Source organism: Gobio gobio, assembly GCF_949357685.1.
Source record: "Gobio gobio genome assembly, chromosome: 11".
In the NCBI taxonomy this organism is placed as follows: domain Eukaryota; kingdom Metazoa; phylum Chordata; class Actinopteri; order Cypriniformes; family Gobionidae; genus Gobio; species Gobio gobio.
In genome coordinates, this window is record NC_137104.1 from 55,872,676 (window position 1) to 55,890,175 (window position 17,500).

Sequence of the window (17,500 nt, forward strand, 5' to 3'; positions counted from 1 at the left end):
CACACACACACACACACACACACACACACACACACACACACACACACACACACACACACACACACACACACACACACACAGACAGATAGACAGACAGACACACACACACACAGACACACACACACACACACACAAGATGATGCTCAGTGTCTGAAATAATTGTACAGGCCTTCAGAAAATATATCAAATGTAAATTTGTACAAAATATTTAAAACAATCTTATAAGATCATTAATGCAGTATAAAGATTTATGACTTTATAAAGATTAAAATATCATAAATATGTCAAAGCTGAATGAACACTAATGAGAATATTGCTTCAGAATTAATTATATTTACAACAAACTAGGGGTGACCCCGAATAGTCGAAGATTCGATGCATCCGGAGCCTGAATCGACCACCGATCTCACAGCCGAATCCTCGCGGGTGTTACGAAACGAGGATCAAACCATTCTGGCAATATGGGGGAGCTCAATGTCTAATTCACACAGAACTACTGGTTTTGTACCATTATATTAAGTTATATACAGCCTTTAATTATGATGATGTAAAAAAAAAAACACGTGAAAAGAAAGCGTTCAATAAATATTTTTCACGCGCGCGCGTGTGTGTGTGTGTATAAATCCAACCACCCCTGTCCTGTGACAGATTTAAGTTTCACTTTCCCTGATCAGTGACAGACGAGGCGCATCTTGGCGGCAGGAATACTTAACAATGTCTGTAATAAGAAACTCTAAAGTGCGGATGCACTTTGAAATAGTAAAAGATGATCCAAAAAAAGTTAAATGCAAGTTGTGCCGACAGCTCATGTCCTATCACTCATCAACAACAAACACGGCTCTCCACTTAAAACAGTTTCAGAGCACTGCAGCCGGCCAACGTTAACAAGCTGGTTTTCCCCGCACACATTTCGAAGAGACTCAAACACACACAGAGTGAAAGAAGAGATTTTTTTCGATCGGGTACAAGTGTTTTCAAACACTTCAGCCGTTTCTAATTTTAATTTGCTGTGAACATGTTTAGCTAAAAAAACTGCCAGTTTAGCGTTTATTGTTGTTTCGGCAGTTAAAAAGAGAAATTTCACAATTCTGGCTAAATATTATATATATTATGTTCCCCTGCACTTTGGCATTTTGCACACATTTATTATGCTCCCTGTGACTTGATTCTGACTTTATTTCATTTTATTTATTTTTTATTATTAGTAATGTATATTCTGTTCTAATTTAATTCTGTAAATTAATGATTTTTATTGTTTTTCGTTGTCTCGATGTTGCGCTGCACTGCTGGCACAGCAATTTTGCAGATTTAATTTAATTTCGCAAAATGTGAAATGCAAATCCTGTCTGCAGTCGGTGTGTTCTTCTCCTCTCTAGGCAGGTTTTTTTTTGGTTTATTTATCAAAATGTGCTTTTACAGGGTTTCTGCAGGTTTCATCAAGTCAAATTTAAGACTTTTTAAGACATTTTTAAGACCATTATGAATTAAATTTAAGACCTATAAAGGAAATGCAGTTGCAAAATTACTTGCAAAGTAAATTTATTTATTCAAATTGAACAATTCGATAAACTTGTATCGATAAAATTGCACTTCCCTATAGCTCAATCCCACCAGGATATTTTTTGGGTGATTTTTTAGATCAAAATGACTGAATTTGTGGTGAACTTTCCAGAAATTTGCAAAATTTATTACAAAATATTTATTACAAAATGCATAAATCTTGTTTATTTTGGTATCTTGCCATTATTTTGCGGTGAAATTACGAATTATGCAGGATCTCAAAAAATGCATTGTTGATTTTTCGTTGTATTTAGTAATCGCGGAAATGCGAAAAACTGGAGGACTATTATCTGAAGAATAAAATCAGTTTTATGTGTCTGTGGTACAATCCGAAAGAGACTCGCGCCAATATTACGAAAGCTGATTGGCTGCAATATAAGATGCATGCTGGTCTCATTTGTAGTCGTAATACAGCAAATTATATTTGGACTAGTGAAAGAAAGAACTACAACAGCCAGAATTAAAAAACAAAACAAAAAAACATTTTAAAGCGCTGTGGGAGCATTTCAATGAGCATTAGAGGTAGCGTTACATGAACGTAGGAAAATTAAGACCTGTTTAAAATGATTTAAGACCTAAAACTCAATACTTCTGCAAATTTAAGACTTTTTAAGAACTAAAATTTTGATTTTGAAATTCTAGACTTTTTTAGACTTTTTAAGACCCCGCGGAAACCCTGTTTTATATATTTGTGTGATGTTCTGTAGCCTATTTCGATCGGGGCTTTAAAATATGATGAGAAAACATTTTACGAATGTTTATCCACCACATTACCTTTTATTTAAACCTAAATAAGAAAGCCATTGTCAGTTCGTCTGTCCATTGGCAGTTTTGGTCGCTTTATTAAAAGGTGTTGCTGTGTGGAGTGTGTAAAATAAAATATAAATAGTTTTTCCCGCCTGCTGACTGTCGTGCCCCTCCCAACCCATTCACACACACACACACACACACACACACACACACACACACACACACACACACACACACACACACACACACACACACACACACACACAGATGATCCAACACGATCTCATGACGATGCGTATCAATAGTACGAGTGTGCAATCTCGTGGAATGTATACGCCTAAATGAGTTTTTCGCGTGCATATGCTACGCAGTTTATGGCGTGTATATGACACGCTTTTGGGTAGGGTGAGGGTATCATATGAACGCGAAAAACGCCGTACCATTCACGCCAAAACTAATTTTGCCGTATACATTCCACGAGATTGCACACTCATATTATTTATACGCATTTTCGTGATATCGGGCTCGATGATTCGACTATCGGTCGACTATAGAGAGATTCAACAAATCTGATTCGAATATGTAAATCATTAGTCGGGGACACCCCTAACACACACACAAAGAAAATAGACCGGTGTGACCTGGGAAACATTTTAGTCGCACCTTTACAAATTTTGGGCGCACTCTAGAGCCCTGAGAAGGGAAAAGCTGTGTGTGTGTTGGTGTGTGTGTTGACCTGTGTGTCCGTCTGCAGTTTGCTGATGAGCAGCTTCAGGGATTGGACGGTGTGTGTGAGGGCGTCCCTCTCTCTGCTCCAGGCCTGAGGGGTGTCGTGGGGTCGATCTGCTTCAGACAGCGGCAGCTCGGAGAGAGACAGCACCTGCATGCCCTCCTGGTGGACCTCGCGCAGCAGACTCTGTGGGAGCCAATCACAGGTCAGACTCTGTGGGAGCCAATCACGGGTCAGCTCGTCATCAGGACCGAAACCAACCGCTGTGTAACCTAACTTACGTCAACATAACCAACGTGAGAACCGGCTTACACAGAGGCAGATGTTCTCCAGGAGTGTGTGTGTGTGTGTCTGCGTGTGTGTGTCTGCGTGTGTGTGTGGCCAGAGGAGAACTGGCACCCGACTGAGCCTGGTTTCTCCAAAGTTTATTTTCCTCCATTCTGCTCCTGATGGGGTTTGGGTTTCCTTGCCACTGTTGCCTCTGGCTTGGCGTGCTCAGTTGGGGACACTACATTTTTCTAAATTTTTCAACTAAATATCCAAATGAATCTAATTATTAACCTAATTTAACCATATAAACTAAATTACTGATCTAAAGCCCACACTGCCACTGTATGATAATTGAAATGAACTGATGACATCAGCGTTTTCTCCAGAATGGCTGAATAAAATTATGCTGCATTATTTTTCTTTTTAACACTGTAAAGCTGCTCTGAAACAATCTGCATTGTTAAAAGCGCTATATAAATAAAGTTGACTTGACTTGTGTGTGTGTCAGGGTGTCTATGTGTGTATGTGTGTGTGTGTCTGTGTGTGTCTGGGTGTGTGTGTCTCTGTGTGTCAGGGTGTGTGTGTGTGTGTCTGTCTGTGTGTGTGTGTCAGGGTGTCTATGTGTGTGTGTGTGTCTGTGTGTGTCAGGGTGTCTGTGTGTGTGTGTCTGTGTGTGTCAGGGTGTCTGTGTGTGTGTGTGTGTGTGTGTGTGTGTGTCTATGTGTGTCTGTGTGTATGTGTGTCTTTCTGTGTGTCTGCGTGTGTGTGTGTGTCAGGGTGTGTGTGCCTGTCTGTGTGTGTGTCTGCGTGTGTGTGTCTGCGTGTGTGTGTCTGCGTGTGTGTGTGTGAGTCTGTGTGTGTCAGTGTGTGTGTGTGTGTGTGTGTGTGTGTGAGTCTGTGTGTGTGTGTGTTCTGCAGGAACTCACCTTGATGCGGTTGGGCAGGATGTCCGGCTCCGTGTCTCTGTGTCTGTGTGTGTGTGTGAGTGTGTGTGTGTGTGTGTGTGTGAGTCTGTGTGTGTGTGTGTGTGTGTGTGTGTGTGTGTGTGTGTGTTCTGCAGGAACTCACCTTGATGCGGTCGGGCAGGATGTCCGGCTCCGTGTCTCTGTGTGCTCCCTCAGGTGTGCTCCTGAACTCCTGCTGAGGGTGAGGATGGTCGAACCCCGTGCGCTGACTCCAGTCTGAGCTGCTGTCTGTTACACACACACACACACACACACACACACACACACACACACACACACACACACATGATTAAACACCTGACAGTGACTCTCCCACACTTCTGAAGTGCAGTGTGTGCAGTCTCACCGCTGGCGTATCCGTCTTTAAGCGTAGAGAGGGCGGGGCGGTCTGACCTCACCGAGGGACCCTGAGAAACACACACACACAGCGATGTGACATCACACACACACACACACACACACACACACACACAGTTACTCTCTGATGTGGTGTAAAGGAGACCTCTGTGGCTCTGAGTGTGTGTATGGCGTCCCTCAGCTGCTGGTTCTCCCTCCTCCAGCTCTCGCTCTCTGAGATGTGTCTGGCCTCCATGTCCATGATCTCGGCCGCGTGCAGATCCTGCATCTGGCTCATCTTCCCCCTGAGCCCCGAGATCATCTCCTCCACATCCTGGGCCTCAGTCTGCGTACACACGTCCCAGGAGGAGCAGGCCCGCTCTGATTGGTCCACGTCCCAGGAGGAGGCCCGCTCTGATTGGTCCGTGGAGGTTCTGTGGGGAAGGGAGGGCTTGTCTTTACTCGCCTCTGCACTTTTGTTCATCCCATGATGCTCTCTGCTGTCTCCGCTTTTCCCGGCTTTCTTTTTGGGCTCAGACGTCTGTTGTTGTGGCGGCTCCTCGCTGGATTTGGACACCGCGGTCTGCAGCTCCTGAACTTTGACCCTCAGCTCAGCAATGGACACGTCTCTGACCTGAGAGACACGAGGGTTTCTGTGACACATCTGGATTACAGTTCAGAAAGAACATCCACAACATTTTGTACAATTACAATTAATAAATTACTTTAAAATAAAAACAAATCACAATAAAACATTTTTAAACATTAAAGAAATAATAAAAACATACAATTTAAGTAAGTAAATTATTTAGAAAACGAAATAAAATACTTAATAAAATGTATTAAATCATGAAAATGTTCAAATTAAAATGATAAAATGTATAAGAATAATGTATAAAATAAGAGAAATTTTACATTATTTTAAAATAAAAACAATCCAAATAAAACACTTACAAAATTAAATTAATTATTTTTATTTTTTTTATTACTTTTTAATAAAAAAAAGATAAATAACATAAAAAACGTATAAAATAATAAGAATGTACAATTTAAATAGGTTAATTATTTAAAAAATGAAATAAAACCCTAAATTTTATTAAATAATACATGTAAAATAAAAATAAAACACTAAAAATGTATTTTGTTAAAATAGAAAAAATTATAAAATAAGAAGACTAAACTATTAAATTAAATAAAAAAAACTATCAAAAAGCACTAAAAATTAACTGAATAATAAAAATGTTTATTATATTGTAAAATTAAAATAAATGTTTTTTATTAAAAATAATATAAAAAAATTTTCAATAAAATAATAAGAATGTACAATTTAAATAGGTAAATTATAAAAAAAGAAATAAAACACTAAAATGTATTAAATAATAAATGCAAAATTTAAATAAAATTAAAAATGTAAAAACAAAAATAAAACACGAAAATCATAAAAATATCAAATTAATTTTTTTAATCAGAACAGAAAAAAATCATAAAATAAAATGAATGTAAAATGACTAAATAATTTAAAAAATAATATATATAACTTAAATAAAATTACAATTTTAAATAAAAAAAATGATAAAATAATAATTCACAATTTAAATAAGTAACTGATTTTAAAAAATCTAAATAAAACAGTAAAATGTATTAAATCATAAATGTAAAATTTAAATAAATCATTTAAAAATAAAACCAATCAAAATAAAACACTTGATACAAATGATAAAACTAAAAACAAACACAAAAAAAATGTATTAAATAATACATTTTTAAATTTAAATAAATAATTTTAATATAAAATAAAAACTTTAAATGAAAACGCTCAAATGTAATTTTAAAGTAAAGCGTTCCATTGATGTCGATGAGAGATTTACTGTAATCTTACATTAGTAAATGTAAAGTTCCCTAAATTCCCACGGTCAGTGTGACCAATGTAAACGCTCAGATTAACGGCTAATCAGCTGACAGGAAGTGTACCTCGATCTCTTCCTGCAGTTTGAGACAGCGCTCCCTGTGGCTGCTCAGCTCCTCTTTAGTGGCGGCCGCTTGACCCTTGACCTCCTGCAGCTCCTGCAGCAGCTCTGCTGTGGACTGATCTCCCTCCTGTGAGGCCTGCAGAGACACCAATCAAAGGTTAAAGGTCAAGTGGCTGGGTGGCGTCCCATCAGAGAAGCGGTGGCGGCATCTCACCCTGTGGAGCTGGTCCTTCAGCAGAGCGAGGCTCATCTCTCTCTCCTGCACACACACAGAACATCATCAGTGAGTGAGATGACCAGATCTGAGGTCAGTGGTGGACACAAATCATCATCAGTGAGTGAGATGACCAGATCTGAGGTCAGTGGTGGACACAGAACATCATCAGTGAGTGAGATGACCAGATCTGAGGTCAGTGGTGGACACAGAACATCATCAGTGAGTGAGATGACCAAATCTGAGGTCAGCGGTGGACACAACTCATCATCATCAGTGAGTGAGATGACCAGATCTGAGGTCAGTGGTGGACACAGATCATCATCAGTGAGTGAGATGACCAGATCTGAGGTCAGTGGTGGACACAGAACATCATCAGTGAGTGAGATGACCAGATCTGAGGTCAGCGGTGGACACAGAACATCATCAGTGAGTGAGATGACCAAATCTGAGGTCAGCGGTGGACACAACTCATCATCATCAGTGAGTGAGATGACCAGATCTGAGGTCAGCGATGGACACAGATCATCATCAGTGAGTGAGATGACCAGATCTGAGGTCAGCGATGGACACAGAACATCATCAGTGAGTGAGATGACCAGATCTGAGGTCAGCGATGGACACAGATCATCATCAGTGAGTGAGATGACCAGATCTGAGGTCAGCGATGGACACAGAACATCATCAGTGAGTGAGATGACCAGATCTGAGGTCAGCGATGGACACAGAACATCATCAGTGAGTGAGATGACCAGATCTGAGGTCAGCGATGGACACAGAACATCATCAGTGAGTGAGATGACCAGATCTGAGGTCAGCGATGGACACAGAACATCATCAGTGAGTGAGATGACCAGATCTGAGGTCAGCGATGGACACAGAACATCATCAGTGAGTGAGATGACCAGATCTGAGGTCAGCGATGGACACAGAACATCATCAGTGAGTGAGATGACCAGATCTGAGGTCAGCGATGGACACAGAACATCATCAGTGAGTGAGATGACCAGATCTGAGGTCAGTGGTGGACACAGATCATCATCAGTGAGTGAGATGACCAGATCTGAGGTCAGCGATGGACACAGAACATCATCAGTGAGTGAGATGACCAGATCTGAGGTCAGCGGTGGACACAGAACATCATCAGTGAGTGAGATGACCAGATCTGAGGTCAGCGGTGGACACAAATCATCATCAGTGAGTGAGATGACCAGATCTGAGGTCAGCGATGGACACAGATCATCATCAGTGAGTGAGATGACCAGATCTGAGGTCAGCGGTGGACACAGATCATCATCAGTGAGTGAGATGACCAGATCTGAGGTCAGCGATGGACACAGATCATCATCAGTGAGTGAGATGACCAGATCTGAGGTCAGCGGTGGACACAGAACATCATCAGTGAGTGAGATGACCAGATCTGAGGTCAGCGTTGGACACAGAACATCATCAGTGAGTGAGATGAGCAGATCTGAGGTCAGCGATGGACACAGAACATCATCAGTGAGTGAGATGACCAGATCTGAGGTCAGCGATGGACACAGAACATCATCAGTGAGTGAGATGACCAGATCTGAGGTCAGCGATGGACACAGAACATCATCAGTGAGTGAGATGACCAGATCTGAGGTCAGTGGTGGACACAGAACATCATCAGTGAGTGAGATGACCAGATCTGAGGTCAGTGGTGGACACAGAACATCATCAGTGAGTGAGATGACCATATCTGAGGTCAGTGGTGGACACAGAACATCATCAGTGAGTGAGATGACCAGATCTGAGGTCAGCGATGGACACAGAACATCATCAGTGAGTGAGATGACCAGATCTGAGGTCAGCGATGGACACAGAACATCATCAGTGAGTGAGATGACCAGATCTGAGGTCAGAGATGGACACAGAACATCATCAGTGAGTGAGATGACCAGATCTGAGGTCAGCGGTGGACACAGAACATCATCAGTGAGTGAGATGACCAGATCTGAGGTCAGTGGTGGACACAGAACATCATCAGTGAGTGAGATGACCAGATCTGAGGTCAGCGGTGGACACAAATCATCATCAGTGAGTGAGATGACCAGATCTGAGGTCAGCGGTGGACACAGATCATCATCAGTGAGTGAGATGACCAGATCTGAGGTCAGCGATGGACACAGAACATCATCAGTGAGTGAGATGACCAGATCTGAGGTCAGCGGTGGACACAGAACATCATCAGTGAGTGAGATGACCAGATCTGAGGTCAGCGGTGGACACAGATCATCATCAGTGAGTGAGATGACCAGATCTGAGGTCAGCGATGGACACAGAACATCATCAGTGAGTGAGATGACCAGATCTGAGGTCAGCGGTGGACACAGAACATCATCAGTGAGTGAGATGACCAGATCTGAGGTCAGCGATGGACACAGAACATCATCAGTGAGTGAGATGACCAGATCTGAGGTCAGCGGTGGACACAGATCATCATCAGTGAGTGAGATGACCAGATCTGAGGTCAGCGATGGACACAGAACATCATCAGTGAGTGAGATGACCAGATCTGAGGTCAGCGGTGGACACAGAACATCATCAGTGAGTGAGATGACCAGATCTGAGGTCAGCGGTGGACACAGATCATCATCAGTGAGTGAGATGACCAGATCTGAGGTCAGCGGTGGACACAGAACATCATCAGTGAGTGAGATGACCAGATCTGAGGTCAGCGATGGACACAGAACATCATCAGTGAGTGAGATGACCAGATCTGAGGTCAGCGGTGGACACAGATCATCATCAGTGAGTGAGATGACCAGATCTGAGGTCAGCGATGGACACAGATCATCATCAGTGAGTGAGATGACCAGATCTGAGGTCAGCGATGGACACAGAACATCATCAGTGAGTGAGATGACCAGATCTGAGGTCAGCGGTGGACACAGAACATCATCAGTGAGTGAGATGAGCAGATCTGAGGTCAGCGATGGACACAGAACATCATCAGTGAGTGAGATGACCAGATCTGAGGTCAGCGATGGACACAGAACATCATCAGTGAGTGAGATGACCAGATCTGAGGTCAGCGATGGACACAGAACATCATCAGTGAGTGAGATGACCAGATCTGAGGTCAGCGATGGACACAGATCATCATCAGTGAGTGAGATGACCAGATCTGAGGTCAGCGATGGACACAGAACATCATCAGTGAGTGAGATGACCAGATCTGAGGTCAGCGGTGGACACAAATCATCATCAGTGAGTGAGATGACCAGATCTGAGGTCAGCGATGGACACAGATCATCATCAGTGAGTGAGATGACCAGATCTGAGGTCAGCGGTGGACACAGATCATCATCAGTGAGTGAGATGACCAGATCTGAGGTCAGCGATGGACACAGATCATCATCAGTGAGTGAGATGACCAGATCTGAGGTCAGCGTTGGACACAGAACATCATCAGTGAGTGAGATGAGCAGATCTGAGGTCAGCGATGGACACAGGACATCATCAGTGAGTGAGATGACCAGATCTGAGGTCAGCGATGGACACAGAACATCATCAGTGAGTGAGATGACCAGATCTGAGGTCAGCGATGGACACAGAACATCATCAGTGAGTGAGATGACCAGATCTGAGGTCAGTGGTGGACACAGAACATCATCAGTGAGTGAGATGACCAGATCTGAAGTCAGTGGTGGACACAGAACATCATCAGTGAGTGAGATGACCAGATCTGAGGTCAGTGGTGGACACAGAACATCATCAGTGAGTGAGATGACCAGATCTGAGGTCAGCGATGGACACAGAACATCATCAGTGAGTGAGATGACCAGATCTGAGGTCAGTGGTGGACACAGAACATCATCAGTGAGTGAGATGACCAGATCTGAGGTCAGCGATGGACACAGAACCTCATCAGTGAGTGAGATGACCAGATCTGAGGTCAGAGATGGACACAGAACATCATCAGTGAGTGAGATGACCAGATCTGAGGTCAGCGGTGGACACAGAACATCATCAGTGAGTGAGATGACCAGATCTGAGGTCAGTGGTGGACACAGAACATCATCAGTGAGTGAGATGACCAGATCTGAGGTCAGCGGTGGACACAAATCATCATCAGTGAGTGAGATGACCAGATCTGAGGTCAGCGGTGGACACAGATCATCATCAGTGAGTGAGATGACCAGATCTGAGGTCAGCGATGGACACAGAACATCATCAGTGAGTGAGATGACCAGATCTGAGGTCAGCGGTGGACACAGAACATCATCAGTGAGTGAGATGACCAGATCTGAGGTCAGCGGTGGACACAGATCATCATCAGTGAGTGAGATGACCAGATCTGAGGTCAGCGATGGACACAGAACATCATCAGTGAGTGAGATGACCAGATCTGAGGTCAGCGGTGGACACAGAACATCATCAGTGAGTGAGATGACCAGATCTGAGGTCAGCGATGGACACAGAACATCATCAGTGAGTGAGATGACCAGATCTGAGGTCAGCGGTGGACACAGATCATCATCAGTGAGTGAGATGACCAGATCTGAGGTCAGCGATGGACACAGAACATCATCAGTGAGTGAGATGACCAGATCTGAGGTCAGCGGTGGACACAGAACATCATCAGTGAGTGAGATGACCAGATCTGAGGTCAGCGGTGGACACAGATCATCATCAGTGAGTGAGATGACCAGATCTGAGGTCAGCGGTGGACACAGAACATCATCAGTGAGTGAGATGACCAGATCTGAGGTCAGCGGTGGACACAGATCATCATCAGTGAGTGAGATGACCAGATCTGAGGTCAGCGATGGACACAGATCATCATCAGTGAGTGAGATGACCAGATCTGAGGTCAGCGGTGGACACAGAACATCATCAGTGAGTGAGATGACCAGATCTGAGGTCAGCGATGGACACAGATCATCATCAGTGAGTGAGATGACCAGATCTGAGGTCAGCGATGGACACAGATCATCATCAGTGAGTGAGATGACCAGATCTGAGGTCAGCGATGGACACAGATCATCATCAGTGAGTGAGATGACCAGATCTGAGGTCAGTGGTGGACACAGAACATCATCAGTGAGTGAGATGACCAGATCTGAGGTCAGCGGTGGACACAGATCATCATCAGTGAGTGAGATGACCAGATCTGAGGTCAGTGGTGGACACAGAACATCATCAGTGAGTGAGATGACCAGATCTGAGGTCAGCGATGGACACAGATCATCATCAGTGAGTGAGATGACCAGATCTGAGGTCAGCGGTGGACACAGAACATCATCAGTGAGTGAGATGACCAGATCTGAGGTCAGCGATGGACACAGAACATCATCAGTGAGTGAGATGACCAGATCTGAGGTCAGTGGTGGACACAGATCATCATCAGTGAGTGAGATGACCAGATCTGAGGTCAGCGGTGGACACAGATCATCATCAGTGAGTGAGATGACCAGATCTGAGGTCAGCGGTGGACACAGAACATCATCAGTGAGTGAGATGACCAGATCTGAGGTCAGCGATGGACACAGAACATCATCAGTGAGTGAGATGACCAGATCTGAGGTCAGCGGTGGACACAGAACATCATCAGTGAGTGAGATGACCAGATCTGAGGTCAGCGATGGACACAGATCATCATCAGTGAGTGAGATGACCAGATCTGAGGTCAGCGGTGGACACAGAACATCATCAGTGAGTGAGATGACCAGATCTGAGGTCAGCGATGGACACAGAACATCATCAGTGAGTGAGATGACCAGATCTGAGGTCAGTGGTGGACACAGATCATCATCAGTGAGTGAGATGACCAGATCTGAGGTCAGCGGTGGACACAGAACATCATCAGTGAGTGAGATGACCAGATCTGAGGTCAGCGGTGGACACAGAACATCATCAGTGAGTGAGATGACCAGATCTGAGGTCAGCGATGGACACAGAACATCATCAGTGAGTGAGATGACCAGATCTGAGGTCAGCGATGGACACAGATCATCATCAGTGAGTGAGATGACCAGATCTGAGGTCAGCGGTGGACACAGAACATCATCAGTGAGTGAGATGAGCAGATCTGAGGTCAGCGGTGGACACAGATCATCATCAGTGAGTGAGATGACCAGATCTGAGGTCAGCGATGGACACAGAACATCATCAGTGAGTGAGATGACCAGATCTGAGGTCAGCGGTGGACACAGATCATCATCAGTGAGTGAGATGACCAGATCTGAGGTCAGTGGTGGACACAGAACATCATCAGTGAGTGAGATGACCAGATCTGAGGTCAGCGATGGACACAGAACATCATCAGTGAGTGAGATGACCAGATCTGAGGTCAGCGGTGGACACAGATCATCATCAGTGAGTGAGATGACCAGATCTGAGGTCAGCGATGGACACAGATCATCATCAGTGAGTGAGATGACCAGATCTGAGGTCAGTGGTGGACACAGAACATCATCAGTGAGTGAGATGACCAGATCTGAGGTCAGCGATGGACACAGATCATCATCAGTGAGTGAGATGACCAGATCTGAGGTCAGCGGTGGACACAGATCATCATCAGTGAGTGAGATGACCAGATCTGAGGTCAGCGATGGACACAGATCATCATCAGTGAGTGAGATGACCAGATCTGAGGTCAGCGGTGGACACAGAACATCATCAGTGAGTGAGATGACCAGATCTGAGGTCAGTGGTGGACACAGAACATCATCAGTGAGTGAGATGACCAGATCTGAGGTCAGCGATGGACACAGATCATCATCAGTGAGTGAGATGAGCAGATCTGAGGTCAGCGGTGGACACAGATCATCATCAGTGAGTGAGATGACCAGATCTGAGGTCAGCGGTGGACACAGATCATCATCAGTGAGTGAGATGACCAGATCTGAGGTCAGCGATGGACACAGAACATCATCAGTGAGTGAGATGACCAGATCTGAGGTCAGCGGTGGACACAGATCATCATCAGTGAGTGAGATGACCAGATCTGAGGTCAGCGATGGACACAGAACATCATCAGTGAGTGAGATGAGCAGATCTGAGGTCAGCGATGGACACAGAACATCATCAGTGAGTGAGATGACCAGATCTGAGGTCAGCGATGGACACAGAACATCATCAGTGAGTGAGATGACCAGATCTGAGGTCAGTGATGGACACAGAACATCATCAGTGAGTGAGATGACCAGATCTGAGGTCAGTGGTGGACACAGAACATCATCAGTGAGTGAGATGACCAGATCTGAGGTCAGCGATGGACACAGAACATCATCAGTGAGTGAGATGAGCAGATCTGAGGTCAGCGATGGACACAGAACATCATCAGTGAGTGAGATGACCAGATCTGAGGTCAGTGGTGGACACAGAACATCATCAGTGAGTGAGATGACCAGATCTGAGGTCAGTGGTGGACACAGATCATCATCAGTGAGTGAGATGACCAGATTTGAGGTCAGCGATGGACACAGAACATCATCAGTGAGTGAGATGACCAGATCTGAGGTCAGCGATGGACACAGAACATCATCAGTGAGTGAGATGACCAGATCTGAGGTCAGTGATGGACACAAAACATCATCAGTGAGTGAGATGACCAGATCTGAGGTCAGCGATGGACACAGAACATCATCAGTGAGTGAGATGACCAGATCTGAAGTCAGCGATGGACACAGAACATCATCAGTGAGTGAGATGACCAGATTTGAGGTCAGCGATGGACACAGAACATCATCAGTGAGTGAGATGACCAGATCTGAGGTCAGCGATGGACACAGAACATCATCAGTGAGTGAGATGACCAGATTTGAGGTCAGCGATGGACACAAATCATCATCAGTGAGTGAGATGACCAGATCTGAGGTCAGCGGTGGACACAGATCATCATCAGTGAGTGAGATGACCAGATCTGAGGTCAGCGATGGACACAGATCATCATCAGTGAGTGAGATGACCAGATCTGAGGTCAGCGATGGACACAGAACATCATCAGTGAGTGAGATGACCAGATCTGAGGTCAGCGATGGACACAGAACATCATCAGTGAGTGAGATGACCAGATCTGAGGTCAGCGGTGGACACAGATCATCATCAGTGAGTGAGATGAGCAGATCTGAGGTCAGCGGTGGACACAGATCATCATCAGTGAGTGAGATGACCAGATCTGAGGTCAGCGATGGACACAGAACATCATCAGTGAGTGAGATGACCAGATCTGAGGTCAGTGATGGACACAGAACATCATCAGTGAGTGAGATGACCAGATCTGAGGTCAGTGGTGGACACAGAACATCATCAGTGAGTGAGATTACCAGATTTGAGGTCAGCGATGGACACAGAACATCATCAGTGAGTGAGATGACCAGATCTGAGGTCAGTGGTGGACACAGAACATCATCAGTGAGTGAGATGACCGGATCTGAGGTCAGTGATGGACACAGAACATCATCAGTGAGTGAGATGACCAGATCTGAGGTCAGCGATGGACACAGAACATCATCAGTGAGTGAGATGACCAGATTTGAGGTCAGCGATGGACACAGAACATCATCAGTGAGTGAGATGACCAGATCTGAGGTCAGTGGTGGACACAGAACATCATCAGTGAGTGAGATGACCAGATTTGAGGTCAGCGATGGACACAGAACATCATCAGTGAGTGAGATGACCAGATCTGAGGTCAGCGATGGACACAGATCATCATCAGTGAGTGAGATGACCAGATCTGAGGTCAGCGATGGACACAGAACATCATCAGTGAGTGAGATGACCGGATCTGAGGTCAGCGATGGACACAGAACATCATCAGTGAGTGAGATGACCAGATCTGAGGTCAGCGGTGGACACAGATCATCATCAGTGAGTGAGATGACCAGATCTGAGGTCAGCGATCGACACAGAACATCATCAGTGAGTGAGATGACCGGATCTGAGGTCAGCGATGGACACAGATCATCATCAGTGAGTGAGATGACCGGATCTGAGGTCAGCGATCGACACAGAACATCATCAGTGAGTGAGATGACCGGATCTGAGGTCAGCGATGGACACAGATCATCATCAGTGAGTGAGATGACCAGATCTGAGGTCAGCGATGGACACAGATCATCATCAGTGAGTGAGATGACCAGATCTGAGGTCAGTGATGGACACAGAACATCATCAGTGAGTGAGATGAGCAGATCTGAGGTCAGCGGTGGACACAGAACATCATCAGTGAGTGAGATGACCGGATCTGAGGTCAGCGATGGACACAGATCATCATCAGTGAGTGAGATGACCAGATCTGAGGTCAGCGGTGGACACAGAACATCATCAGTGAGTGAGATGACCAGATCTGAGGTCAGCGGTGGACACAGATCATCATCAGTGAGTGAGATGACCAGATCTGAGGTCAGCGATGGACACAGATCATCATCAGTGAGTGAGATGACCAGATCTGAGGTCAGTGATGGACACAGAACATCATCAGTGAGTGAGATGAGCAGATCTGAGGTCAGCGGTGGACACAGAACATCATCAGTGAGTGAGATGACCAGATCTGAGGTCAGCGATGGACACAGAACATCATCAGTGAGTGAGATGACCAGATCTGAGGTCAGCGATGGACACAGAACATCATCAGTGAGTGAGATGACCAGATCTGAGGTCAGTGATGGACACAGAACATCATCAGTGAGTGAGATGAGCAGATCTGAGGTCAGCGGTGGACACAGAACATCATCAGTGAGTGAGATGACCAGATCTGAGGTCAGCGATGGACACAGAACATCATCAGTGAGTGAGATGACCAGATCTGAGGTCAGCGATGGACACAGAACATCATCAGTGAGTGAGATGACCAGATCTGAGGTCAGCGATGGACACAGAACATCATCAGTGAGTGAGATGACCAGATCTGAGGTCAGCGGTGGACACAGATCATCATCAGTGAGTGAGATGACCAGATCTGAGGTCAGCGATGGACACAGAACATCATCAGTGAGTGAGATGACCAGATCTGAGGTCAGCGATGGACACAGAACATCATCAGTGAGTGAGATGACCAGATCTGAGGTCAGCGGTGGACACAGAACATCATCAGTGAGTGAGATGACCAGATCTGAGGTCAGCGATGGACACAGAACATCATCAGTGAGTGAGATGACCAGATCTGAGGTCAGCGATGGACACAGAACATCATCAGTGAGTGAGATGACCAGATCTGAGGTCAGCGATGGACACAGAACATCATCAGTGAGTGAGATGACCAGATCTGAGGTCAGCGATGGACACAAATCATCATCAGTGAGTGAGATGACCGGATCTGAGGTCAGCGGTGGACACAGAACATCATCAGTGAGTGAGATGACCAGATCTGAGGTCAGCGGTGGACACAGAACATCATCAGTGAGTGAGATGACCAGATCTGAGGTCAGCGATGGACACAGAACATCATCAGTGAGTGAGATGACCAGATCTGAGGTCAGCGATGGACACAGAACATCATCAGTGAGTGAGATGACCAGATCTGAGGTCAGCGATGGACACAGAACATCATCAGTGAGTGAGATGACCAGATCTGAGGTCAGCGATGGACACAGAACATCATCAGTGAGTGAGATGACCAGATCTGAGGTCAGTGGTGGACACAGAACATCATCAGTGAGTGAGATGACCAGATCTGAGGTCAGCGGTGGACACAGATCATCATCAGTGAGTGAGATGACCGGATCTG

At 45.2% G+C, this 17,500-nt stretch overlaps 1 protein-coding gene across 5 annotated transcripts in view; it reads right to left on the reverse strand.

The window, feature by feature from the left end:
• Nucleotides 1-17,500, reverse strand: part of akap9 (A kinase (PRKA) anchor protein 9) — a 205,683-nt gene that overhangs the window by 29,988 nt on the left and 158,195 nt on the right. For 4 of the 5 annotated variants that reach the window (XM_079828322.1, XM_079828321.1, XM_079828323.1 and 1 more), the window contains 6 exons: nucleotides 6,796-6,840; nucleotides 6,583-6,717; nucleotides 4,778-5,275; nucleotides 4,622-4,682; nucleotides 4,379-4,503; nucleotides 3,047-3,226 (listed from right to left, as the gene is read on the reverse strand). In XM_079828322.1, the coding sequence (XP_079684448.1) occupies nucleotides 3,047-3,226; nucleotides 4,379-4,503; nucleotides 4,622-4,682; nucleotides 4,778-5,275; nucleotides 6,583-6,717; nucleotides 6,796-6,840 (1,044 nt within the window). The remainder of the gene's footprint in view (nucleotides 1-3,046; nucleotides 3,227-4,378; nucleotides 4,504-4,621; nucleotides 4,683-4,777; nucleotides 5,276-6,582; nucleotides 6,718-6,795; nucleotides 6,841-17,500) is intronic. The other variant, XM_079828320.1, reaches the window with a different exon arrangement.